Below are 12616 nucleotides of genomic sequence, written 5' to 3' on the forward strand. Positions count from 1 at the left end.
TTTCAGCTCAAAAAACCCCATTGATTTTTTTTTAATTAATTTTTTTAACTGCCTATTTTGGGGCATCATTAAATATGAGCCGATTTATGCTGTGCGGCCCCTTTAAATGCTCGTGCTCTCCACCTACGGAGCTCACGCTTGCCTTAAACAGTGCCTAAACAAAGTTTACACAGCTAATATAACCCTCAAATTGGTCTTTGCAAAGTGTTCGTCATGCATGAGTCATGCATTCGTCGGATTATTTGAGTATTGTATACTGTTATATTGTTTACATTTGATTCTGAATGAATTTGAGGCTATGCTCCATGGTTAACGGCTAATGCTACACTGTTGGAGAGATTTATAAAGAATGAAGTTGTGTTTATGAATTATACAGACTGCAAGTGTTTAATAATGAAAATAGCGACAGCTCTTGTCTCCGTGAATACAGTAAGAAACGATGGTAACTTTAACCACATTTAACAGTACATTAGCAAGATGCTAACGAAATATTTAGAAAGACAATTTACAAATATCACTAAAAAAAATATCATGTTATCATGGATCATGTCAGTTATTATCGCTCCATCTGCCATTTTTCACTATTGTTCTTGCTTGCTTACCTAGTCTGTTGATTCAGCTGTGCACAGATCCAGACGTTAATACTGCCTGCCCTTGTCTAATGCCTTTCATAATGTTGGGAACATGGGCTGACATATGCAAATATTGGGGGCGTACACCCCAACTGTTCGTAACAGTCGGTGTTATGTTGAGATTTGCCTGTTCTTCTGAGGTCTTTTAAACAAATGAGATTTATATAAGGAGGAGGAAACAATGGAGTTTGAGACTCACTGTATGTCATTTCTGAACTCTTATTATTTGACTATGCCAAGATAAATTCAATTTTTCATTCGAGGAAACCTTTAAGTCAGTATTCGGAAGACCGTTTTGAGTGGGTCGCGGAGTCTGCAGTCAAACAAAATTTTAAAATTTAAATTTTTTTTATTTTGAAAGATGTGAGTGAAAGCTGTTGACTCTTCTGTCAGAAGCAGTTTAATTAAAGAATGTCTGAGAAAAACGCATTGTCCTTTAATATCTGCGGTTAGATGTCAGGTTATACGACAGCGCCCATTTTCTAACGTTATTTTCATAACTTGTTATGAAATAAAAACTCTCACCCCAGAAAAACAAACTTTCCTTTCCTTCCTGCTGTTATACTGTGCTCGTAGCTAGGGCTGGGTATCGTTCAAAAATTTTCGATACCGAGACGATACCGATACCTTGACTTCGATACCGATACCTAAACGATACCTTTTTCGGTACCAGTTTTATAAAATATGTTTAAACAAGATTACATAACCTCAAAAAAATCTTTGGTTTTATATTTTAACTTTGTTGACTTTTTTTCAGACTCAAAGACTCATCTCCTGAGCCACTGCGGGGAATAAAAAAAGCACAAATTAAAAAAAATTTACCCAACACAATAAATCAGTGCAAATAGTTTTAATAAAGTTTAGTTTTCAATGCAAAAATTAAGTATGTGAGGCTCTTTTTTAAAATCACTCAGCAATTGTTCTTCAAAAAATTAATTATTATTAACAAGATCAAAGTGGAAGTAAGAGTGACGCAAGTTCGTTGCGTCTTACCGTGAAATAAGAGTTCTGTGTCTTTATTAAAATCAACACATTAATGATTCATCTCTCATCCACCCGCAATTAATTTGAATGTTATTATTTTTTTTTATTATTACTTGGCCAGACCCGCAAATTATCCGCAGTATCAGGAGGACGCTGATACCCCTTTTTCAGCAGAATTGTTCGCGTTCTGGAGCCAGAGGCAGAGCCTGTGCTCGTGCAGGCGAACGAGCCTGTCACGAATCGGTCGCGTGTTTCCATAGACTTGAGGGACGAACGCTGATGTAAAGCTGCTATGTGTTGTACCTTAGACTACAAAAAACATTGCGCGTTCCGCTGTTTCTGCAGGCAGTGCTACACTTTTGTTTTCTGTTAACAGTATCTGTAGTGAACCGGCTGCTCACATAAACAGCCGTTTCTCAACCGTCCATTCGGAGATAAACTGAAAACGAAACCGTTGATTCAATCGCCCTCTCGCACATAGGGTCTCTCTCGCGCGTATAGTTTTATATATTTAGATATAAATAACAATGTAGCGCAACGTTACTTGCTCCTCAACGAGACAGCGAAAGCATTTCTCCGCCCCTCTCCTCGGCTCCATTCTGAGGTACCGAAATTTGGTACCGAATGACAAGACACTTTTCGATACTCGATAGTATCGAGGCAGTTCGTTCGGTACCTAAAAAGTATCGAGTTCGGTACCCAGCCCTACTCGTAGCGTATGCTTTTCAATTGTGGCTGTGGGCTATGTATATCACTTCATTATAAATAAAGTGCACGAGAAATTACATGCATGCAATGTAGTTATTTTGTCAATAAGTGAAGAAATTACCAAAAAAGTACCAATAAATATTAATAATACCAATAAATGTTAGTATTGTGTATTTACTGTTTCCGTGAACCCAAAATGCCACTTTATTTGTGTTATTTTGTATATTTTTAAATGACTTCGGTTAAATTAGGTTAAATTGGGCTAAATTGGGCTTAATAACCATGGAAAAATCAGTTGAGAACCACTGCTGCTTTAAATCATATTCAAACTATTTATGTATTTGCTCTGAAATGGTTTAAAACCACAACTGACTAATAAAGCAAATGAGGCATAGCAAACGCACACCTGCAAACGTGCAAGTTGAAGAAAAAATGCAGTCTAGTTAAAGAGAAACAACTGCACACTCACTGAAGCATCTAGGCTTGTTTATTCACCAACGTTTTGGCTAGTAGCCTTTGTCAAGGTATTTGATAACTTGAATAAACAAGCCTAGATGCTTCAGTGAGTGTGCAGTTGTTTCTCTTTAACTAGCCTTAAAACCACAACTGACCAAACAATCATTGTAGCGTATTTGAAATATTTAACACCAAAATAAATAAATAAATAAATAAATAAAATATATATATATATATATATATATATATATATATATATATATATATATATATATATATATATATATATATATATATATATATATATATATATATATATATATATTTATTTTTATTTTTATTTTTTTTTCACTCTAAAAGGTAGAATAATATTTAAAACAGTGTCTTTTATTTTTGGGGTCAGTAGGATAAAGAAATTAATATTTTTATTTAGGATGAATTAAATTACAATGGAAAAGTCTTTACTGTCACTTTTGATTAAAGACTTTTACAAAAAATATATTTCAAATAAATGCTGTTCTTTTCAACTTTCTATTTATCGAAGAATCCAGAAAAAAAATCAGTTATCAGCTATTTTAATTTGTAATAATATTTCACTTTTTTTACTATTTATACTACTACTTCTAAATTTATGACTTAATATATATCATATATTAAAATATATATTTTAGTATAACATGTACATGAAAAATACTAGATTATATTACTATAATTAGCAAATTAATATTATAAAACACTCATACTAATACAATAACGCTAAGCTAGCCTTCTGCATATCCTCCATCATCGTGTGTCAGCATTTCTAATGTTCTCTTCCCCTCTCCTCCTGGTGCAGTGGGAGATCAATCTCAGGCTGTGAGGCTAATTAAAACAGGCGGCTGGCTGTGTCAAACTCAGCGGATCTATAAATTCACCTGGAAGCTCTGGAGAGCAATGGTCTGAGGAGTCATCCTGCGCCTGAGTGCGGGGGCTGATTTGGGCCTTGGGCGCTTCACTTCCGGTTCCTCCGGCCGCATCCGACCAATGTCCTCCTCGCAGGACTTCCTGGAGCTCAAGACCTTGCCCTCACGCCCCGCCTCGGTGAAGTACAAGTTACCGTTGCGGTCCTCTTGCTTGGGTTCGGGGATAGAGATCGTGGTGATGGTGGACTCTGAGGCGGAGCTGCCCTGATGTTTGTGCTTAAACTTGAAGGAGTCGCTACGTGTGGGCGGGGTCGGAGGCGTTGGGGCGGAGTCTGCTTTCAAAGGTTGAGGCGAATGGTAGTCTGTCTTCGAGGGTGTATCTGGTCTTTTGAAGGAATCCGCTTCAAAGATGGACTTCCTTTGCTTGGGCGACCTGTAGATGGAGAGTTGTGCTGGGCTGTCGGTTGTCATGGAAACACCCACCACCATTTTAGGCCAAGTGCCGCCACTGTGTTTCTTCTCTAGGGTGGTCTCCAGGGTAACACATTCAGGGCCGACTGACTCGGAGCGGGTATAACAGACCTCCTGAAAGGCACTGCCGCTGTAGCGGGCCGGCCCCAGCTCTGAAGCGGGTCGAAGTGTGTTAGGGTGCAATGTGGAGATCGGGAAGACCTTCCTTTCGGAATAACCGCTCTCCTCTGCGTCTGTCCTGGTCTTTCTTCTCTCGCCGCCCGCGTCCCCACTATAAATGTCCGTCTGAGTGGAGCTGTTGTGTTTGAGGTTTCTGCTGTTTCGTGAATGAACATCTGACAGGTGGATTCTGCCGTTGGATTTTTCGGCCTCCCTCAGGCTCTCAAAGATGTTCTGCCCCGATGTGCTCTGAGGAAAGAACTGTTAATGGACAGGTTCAGCATGACTGGCATACACAACACACCACAACATCAATAATACAAACTTTCTGTGTTCACTTCAAGTTATAAAATGCTGTGTTTATGCTGTCAGGAAACCTTTAACTATTTATTTAACTAACTATTAAGACATTACAAGTCAGTGCAAACAAAAAAAATCTGTTTAAAATGGTTAAAATCATTCAAACACAATGGTAATGGATAGCTGAGACAGCATTTGTCTGTAACTTGGCATTACGCAGGGGCTTAGCGAAGGCTCAACTGATTACTGAAACCAGTAATGAGAACAACTACAAACTAGCCTATTTTCAAAACCTGACTTCCTCAGTGATGCTTCAGAGTTGGTATTCTAACTCAGACAAAGCTGTCTCAAATACGACTTGGAATAAATGTCACGGCAGCACCTTGACGTGTGGTAATGAGAGCGGCGCACACGTTCAGACAGCAGTGAGAGAACAATCACCTTCATGAGGGAGAGAGCGAGCGAGTCCCTGCCGCCCCTCAGCAGAGCCTCACATTCACTCAGAGATTTGTTATCCAGAGCGATCCCATTTATCTAGGGAAGGAGAAATTTAGGTCAGTGCTTCAACAAAGAAAACTTTTCAATCCTTCTATTTTCAAACCCAGAAATGACTTTGGAAACTTGAGAACAGTGACAATTGATGACTGGTGAACGAAAGGATGGTGCACATTTAAGATCTCCAGTTCAGATAAATCCTTCCATGTTTTTAAACTTAAAGAGATTGTTCATGCAGAAATAAAAATTCTGGGTTACACTATTTTAAGGTGTCTCTGTTACACTGTAATTACACATTTAAATACTGAGTAATATTAAGTTACTACAGGTACTTACTATAGGATTAGGGTTTGGTTTGGTTTAGGGTTAATTGCATGTAATTATGCTCAATTTATAGTTATTACTATAGTAACTATGTGTAACATATGTAACAATGACACTGTAAAATAAAGTGTTACCAAATTCTGTCATCGTTCACTCACCCTCAAGTCAATTCCTAACCTAAACTGACTGATTTTCTTCTTTGAAAAAAAAAAAAAAAAAAAAACAGGAATGCTAAAGATTTGTACTAGTCATTTAATGAAACTGTAAAGAGACCCAGGCTGTTGAGATTGAGAATGGCAAAAAGATCCCTAGAAGTATCATAAAAGTATCATAAAAGTAGTACTCTTTACAGTACTACTTGTGCACTATGTTTCAAGTCTTCTCAAGTCTTTAAGACTTCAACTTTGAACCCAAACTTGTTATTCATCAAAAAATAGCTCTCAAATAAAATATGGTGCTATTAAACATCAGGTTTGATGTCAGCAACACACAAGAACCAATAGCGTCCAATTTAAAAAAGGCATTTGTGTGATTGTGTAGTACATTTTAGCACTAAAATACAGGCGTTATTAGTGGACAAAAATAAATACATTTTAGTCCATCAGTGTTGTTATTGTTAAGTAAAATATATTTTGTTAATTGAAATTAGGGCTGTCACGATTCCTTAATTAAATTTAGGTACTCTTTTTTAAAAAAAAAAAAAAAAAAAAAATCCTCGGTTGCAATTTACCCATGTCGAGTAACCAGCAAAATACCTGAAATGGAGCATTCCATGGACGAGAATCCATGAACCACATTATTAGACTAGACTAGAAGATGAATAATGAAATTAAATATGTCTTAAAACATGTTCTGGGAATGGCTAGAAGGTCTTGGCCTGAAGACCTCAGAGACCAACCAGGGGTGTCATTTTGCAGTTCAAAAGTCCCCATTTACTTTCATTATATGGAAAAAGGCAGCCAGTACATTAATCAAACTTGCTCCTTTTGTGCTTGTGTGTTCCGCTGTAGGGTTTAGAATGATTTGAGGGTGAGTAAACCATGACACAATTATCATTTGTGAGTGAAATATTCCTTTCAGGATAAGAACTGGCAGATGTCGTAGGCCTATTGATTGAGCCGTCTGACATGGCCAATATCGGAGCCAAAAGGCTACAGATATCAACTACCTAGTATCTAGCACAGAGTTAAAGTAACACCTGATCTGCTCTCAGGATTAACATCTGTGTTACTTATCACCAGAGTGGCAGCTATCACTTAGCACATCACCTGTCTTATATTCATCACCTCCATTTAGGGAGAGGAGTGGATTTGATTGGCAGTTTATCTAATGAGCCACCATGCATTTAAGATAAGAAACTGGATTACAAATCTGCTTCAGTTAGGAGATTGTGATGAGAGCTAAGGTCAGACTTTTCTAAGAGCAAATCAGATCCTTGACAGCAGCGATCTTCCTTCAATTTGAGGAAGGATCGCATGACTGTTTGATGACTTACGGCAATGAGGCGGTCTCCGATGGTAAGAGATCCCTCTCTGGCAGCTGGGCTGCCCGATGCGATAGCAGCCACGTATACGCCACCCTCAAGAGTGATACCAGCGTCTGAAAGGGTGCAGACCAAAATTAAAGGCCATTAATGAGAAAACAATGAGTTGGGGAAGATGTGGAAAGTTACAGAAGTAAGTGATACCTTTGTGTCCAATGAGATTAATGTGGACAGGGGTAACCAGTCTTCCTCCTAAAGATTTTCTCCTGCGAACGACCATATTGATTAGTCCACCTCCGTTAAGTACGGCTTTGATGACCTGCTTCCTGTCTTTGTGAGTCAGGTCCACATCATTTATCTTCAGCAGCCAATCATTCACCCTATTGAGAGAGGCACGGTTGGTCAGGAAAAAACTATAAGCAGGGAAATGACCGTGTAATCATTCCAGAGGCTATTATCTGAAAAACACTCAATATCTGAATTCACCTCAATCTTCCATCCGCGATACTTCCTTTGTCCACCCTGGTCACAAATATCCCACAATCCCCTGGTAAATATGGATCATTCACCCCCTCTGCAATATCAAACCCCATTGCCTTCAAATCCATGTCGTCCTGTTAGGAGGATAATGATAGAAAGACAGATGAGACTTCTCCACATGGAGAAAAAGTAAACTAAAATGCAGGTAAAGTGATATGAATGAACATCTTGGAACAACATAATAATAATAAAAATGAATAAATCAAACAAATGACCAATGAATTTCCAGTAACACTTTTCAATAAGGTTTAATTAGTTAACATTAGTTAACTACTTTAGTTAACGTAAACTAAGAATGAGCAATACTTGTTAATTTCAACATTTACCAACACATTATTAAAATCAAAATTTGTATTTGCTAACATTAGTTAAAGCATTGTGAACTAACATAAACATGAACATTTTTATTAACTAACATTAACAAAGATTAATAAATACTATAAAAAATGTATTGCTCATTCTTAGTTCATGTTAGTTAATACATTAAATAATATCAACAAATGAGACCTTATTGTAAAGTGTTACCTGCAGCAATCTGTAATAGCTGGATTAGTATTTTTACAAATACAAATACTGAAAAGTACGTTTCAGACCGGCAAAAAAGGCAAAATTTTCTTGGAATCAGCAGCTGAAATTGTTTCAGAAAATTCTTATCTTACAATAGAACTACATATAGTTTAGGTAACAATGTTTTGAAACAACACCAATGTCAATGGTAACACTTAAACTGTAAAATTACCATATGTTTTAAACAAGTTTTGACAAAATAGTTCTCTAAAATGATAAACCTCACATTTCAGCCTAATAAATGATTATATTATATATAATTGGTCTGAACAAAAATGGTAGACTGACTAAATGGAAATGAAAATTTACTCTCTGGTAGTAGGTGACTGTAATGGAAAAGCTGAAAAAAATGAAAATTTTGACAGTCAGTTCCCTTCAGACATAAATTCATATTATCGCCCCCCCCCCCCCCCCTCCCCCCTCCAAAAAGAATCTGCAGAGTCAAATCACACGATGATTGAATTCAAATCATCAAATCATTCAATGGCCTATTTCAATATAAAGCCATCTAAGAGTAATCATTTTTACAGATTCATTAAAAGGAATCAACTACAAAAAACGATTCTCTCAAAAATATAACATTTGCAGTTTTGTTCTAAATGAGAGTAATATGTAGCTAACAAAACCTTAGATCTAAAACTACAAAAATGTTTATTCCCTACAGAAATTTTGATTGTATTTTATTTTACAATAGATACATTTCTAATATGCTTACCCAAGAAAATCATTGAGTAATATAAGCTAGCTACTTGGGTTAAGGTTAGATTCAGTGTTAGCACCTAGTTATTACCCAGTTATTATAATTACTGGTAATTAATTGGCAAGCACATAATATGTACGTGCAGAACATGTCTGTAAAATTAAGTGCTACTAAAATTAATTGTTTTTCCAAGCCTGGAAAACATATTCCCAGATATTTTCTCTAACTATAATATATCTGTAAGATCATTATATTTTCCTTATTTACTTTTAGCTGTAGTGCTTTGGATTGCTTACCCGATCCTTCTCAAACTCCACCACCTCAGTCTCCCACTCTAATGAGTCTGTGTCTATGGCTGAATCATGGGAGCTGTGAGCCATTAGCTGGCAAAAACGCGCCTCCTTTTCCAACTGGCTCTCCATCTTCTCCCTTTGTTGGTAGAGAGAGCACAAAACAAGAGACTATTTTCTCTCTCATGTCTCCAAACAGTCATCTAATTCATCTCACGCCCACAAAAACCAACACAGAATAGAATGTCAAATGTCAACAGTCTTTGTGAAGACCATCTCTTTGTTTAAAAAGCTGCTGAAGCAAGACTGGGAAAGCCTCTGTCCTACAGGCCAGTTGGATAACGCGGGTTGGCATCAGGGCATCTTTTGGTACAGTTTGTTTTATCTATAAACAACTGTGCTAGATGGAGATATTATAAAAGCGACATCAAGGTCAAACCTTAAAATTAGGTAGAAAAAAACAGGATCAAGTAGTTGGGGAATACTGGCAAACTGTCACTAAGATTCATAGACTCAGAGAGAGGAAAGCCTGGAGGGCATGAGTGACATAAGAAAAGTCTAGTGCAAGAGGGTGGGGGGTGCTCTGGAGTTTTAATGGGGATGGACTAACCACTAGGGGGCGTCTGAAGCAGGAATTTAATCAGAAAAGAGACCGAGCCTTGTTACCAATTAACAGACTTGAGCCCAAAATTAATTCCACCAGGACCATGATTCATTTGCCATAAATTAATAAGACTGGCATTATAAGTGCGAAATTATCTGCTGCTTATCAGTTCACATGCACACAAGAAAAAACACCACTGAAAATCATGATTATTTTAACTACCATTTATTTATTTTATTAAACAAACGTTATTTATTACTTTGCATTATGATGTTATTTATTTACGTTATTTATTACTTTATTAAATTATGCACTCATTTATTCACTGATAATAATAATGATGATAATATAATTATTAATATTGATTACTTATTACAGTTATTATTTGCATTTACAAGTTATAATGGCTGCAAATTTGAAAAACTACAATGAACATCCCAAAATGTAAATTTATTCACATATTCATATTGTACATATACAATTAATCTATTACTTTATTTATTGACTCTTTTTTCATTTATTTATTCATAAATAATAATAAAAATAATTATTATTAGTATCATTATTATTTTTATTACTATTACTTGCATTTTCAAGTTATTATGGCTGCAAACTTGAACAATTACAATGAACATTCCATAATATAAATTTCATAGCCATATATCATTGTCTCTTAAAATACTGTGAAGTTATTTTGGGACGTTTGATTGTTCAGACCATTGGGAGGTGAGATGAAAATTTAATATTTGTGTCAATTTGTCTCATATTAATGTGTCATATTTGCTTAATATTATCTGTATATTATATGTCAAAAACTGACTGAAAGATTGGCAGAAAAGCAGGGCTAAAAAATGTTTACTTGAGCTCTTTAAGTTCCCTGGCTGCATCGTTCCGCTGTTTCCTCATGTCGTCAAGGTTACGGAGGGCATCAGCCAGATCGCTGACGGCACGGTCTCTCTCTCTGCGCAGGTTATCGCACAACGTCCTGCCAAGACACAGCAAACACACGCTCAAGCATCAGCACCAACAGTTGCTTATTTTAGATAAATTCAATGTCAAACGGTACCGTATGCTCTCCCTCTCAGCAACAATCTTGTCTCTTTCCTGAAAGGCCCAATCTCTGCGACACTTGGCCACCTCTGCCTCCTGCACGGCCTCCTTCAGCTCCTGAGACATGGCCTCACACTGCTTCCTCAACACATCAATCTCTTTATTGGCACGCTCCATATCCAGCGTGGCAGAGTCTTGTTTCTGCAGCAAAAACATTCATGATGACTATAATTGCAAGATGATTTCATCCCCCAAATGGGTTTTTAAGGCATAAATTAAGACATGTGTAAAGTCATTTCAGTTAAATGAGTTAAATGAGCTTCACTAGGGACGTGAGAATAGCATTTCTGAGCCTTACAGCTACTGGAGAAGTTAGAGAGACCTCTAGTGGACTCTAGCAGCACCGCTGCTTCAACAGCTTCAAGCTGACTGAATAAATCAGCTTTGGGTTTTTTCTACTAGAATAATCCAATGGCTCACAGCTTATGAGATTTTTATGAGCTTTGTGGTTTGTATTGTTTGTTTGTGGTTGAGGACCGGTGTGAAAAATCAAGACAAGCAGGAACAAAAGGTGAGGATGTCCCTTAGACATTTCTGCTCGTATAACAGTAACTGCAGTGACAGAGCAGCTGATAAATATCTCAGATAAAAACGTGAATCATAATGGTAAAATACAATATAAAATATCACAGTTTTGAGTCGTGGTGCAGCAGAAACATGTTACTCTGAATCTATTACATAACTATTTAAATAACACATTTTAATAGATTAAGGGTGCTGATATGATAGACACTACAGTTTAAAAAAATGTGGGGGTTGGTCAGATTTTAATGCTTTTGAAAGAAGTGTCTTATACTCACCAAGTCTGCTATTATTCGATTAAAAACACAGTAAAACAGTAATATTGTCAAATATTAGTAAAATTTAAAATAACTGTTTTCTATTTTAATATATTTTAAAATGTAGTTTATTCCTGTGATGGCAAAGCTGAATTTTCAGCATAATTACTCCAGTCTTAAGTAGTGTTGTCAAATTTAAAAAAATGTGATGATACCAGCATTTCTCCCTAGCATTTCGAGCACTGTTGAGCAGATTCTTAAACACCTCTGATTGGCCATTGTGTTCATGCACTGAACAGATAAGTCTGTGATTGGCTACAATGATCAATGCTTCAAAAACATGTTGTAAATAGACATCTATGACACTCTTCACCACCGAGCGCTTACACGGAAACACGGGAGCGTTTGAAAGCAGGCGTCTATCAGTGGATATATTAGGGATCCGCTGATAGATGCTGATAGCCTGCTTTTAAACACTCTTTAGTGTCACATGATCCTTCAGAAATCTTTCTAATATGCTGATTTTGGTGTTTAAGAAACATTTCTTATTATTATCAGAGCCGAAAACAGTTGTGCTGCTTATATTTTTGTGGAAACCATTATTGAATGGTAGTGTAATTTTTTATAGATTTCGAACCGAGAATTTGTTTCATAGAAGTAAACAGTCAAACATTGAAACGCTTCATTACAAATGTTAAGTCTGAAGATTAAATGTGAATCTTCATGATTTTCTATCCCTCAATCTGCTTTACTTTTATTCTTTTACTTTTATTTATTCTTTCTTTTATTATTTTATTTAAACTTTTTTTTTTTTCTTTTTTTTTTTACAGATTAAGGATCGAATTCCAAGTTTGTTTGTTATTTCTTCATTATTATTCTTTAGCATAGTTTGTTCAATCAGTCTAGATCCTTTCATATTCCTAGTGCATTGCAGTAGACAAGAATTTTAAGCACTTGCATATGTAATGTTAAATCACTTCCCTTAACACAAAGCATTGGAAAAATAAAGTTAAATGACCCATAAAACTTAACTACCTAACCTAATAAATGAACAGATGCTATTGTCAGATGTGTCTTTTTGTAACTACTCAAATTAATGAGCATTTTCTCCA

At 36.4% G+C, this 12616-nt stretch overlaps 1 protein-coding gene across 9 annotated transcripts in view; it reads right to left on the reverse strand.

The window, feature by feature from the left end:
* dlg5a (discs, large homolog 5a (Drosophila)) overlaps positions 1 to 12616 on the reverse strand; it is a 71631-nt gene that overhangs the window by 22556 nt on the left and 36459 nt on the right. For 8 of the 9 annotated variants that reach the window (XR_010895192.1, XM_067385892.1, XM_067385891.1 and 5 more), the window contains 8 exons: positions 10682 to 10866; positions 10475 to 10600; positions 9018 to 9150; positions 7401 to 7528; positions 7119 to 7294; positions 6927 to 7030; positions 5054 to 5146; positions 3695 to 4573 (listed from right to left, as the gene is read on the reverse strand). Coding sequence is in view for 8 of the 9 variants with exons in the window: in XM_067385892.1 (XP_067241993.1) it covers positions 3695 to 4573; positions 5054 to 5146; positions 6927 to 7030; positions 7119 to 7294; positions 7401 to 7528; positions 9018 to 9150; positions 10475 to 10600; positions 10682 to 10866 (1824 nt within the window). In the remaining variant the exon portion in view is untranslated. The remainder of the gene's footprint in view (positions 1 to 3694; positions 4574 to 5053; positions 5147 to 6926; positions 7031 to 7118; positions 7295 to 7400; positions 7529 to 9017; positions 9151 to 10474; positions 10601 to 10681; positions 10867 to 12616) is intronic. The other variant, XM_067385888.1, reaches the window with a different exon arrangement.

This window comes from Chanodichthys erythropterus, chromosome 5, assembly GCF_024489055.1.
Source record: "Chanodichthys erythropterus isolate Z2021 chromosome 5, ASM2448905v1, whole genome shotgun sequence".
NCBI classification, from domain to species: domain Eukaryota; kingdom Metazoa; phylum Chordata; class Actinopteri; order Cypriniformes; family Xenocyprididae; genus Chanodichthys; species Chanodichthys erythropterus.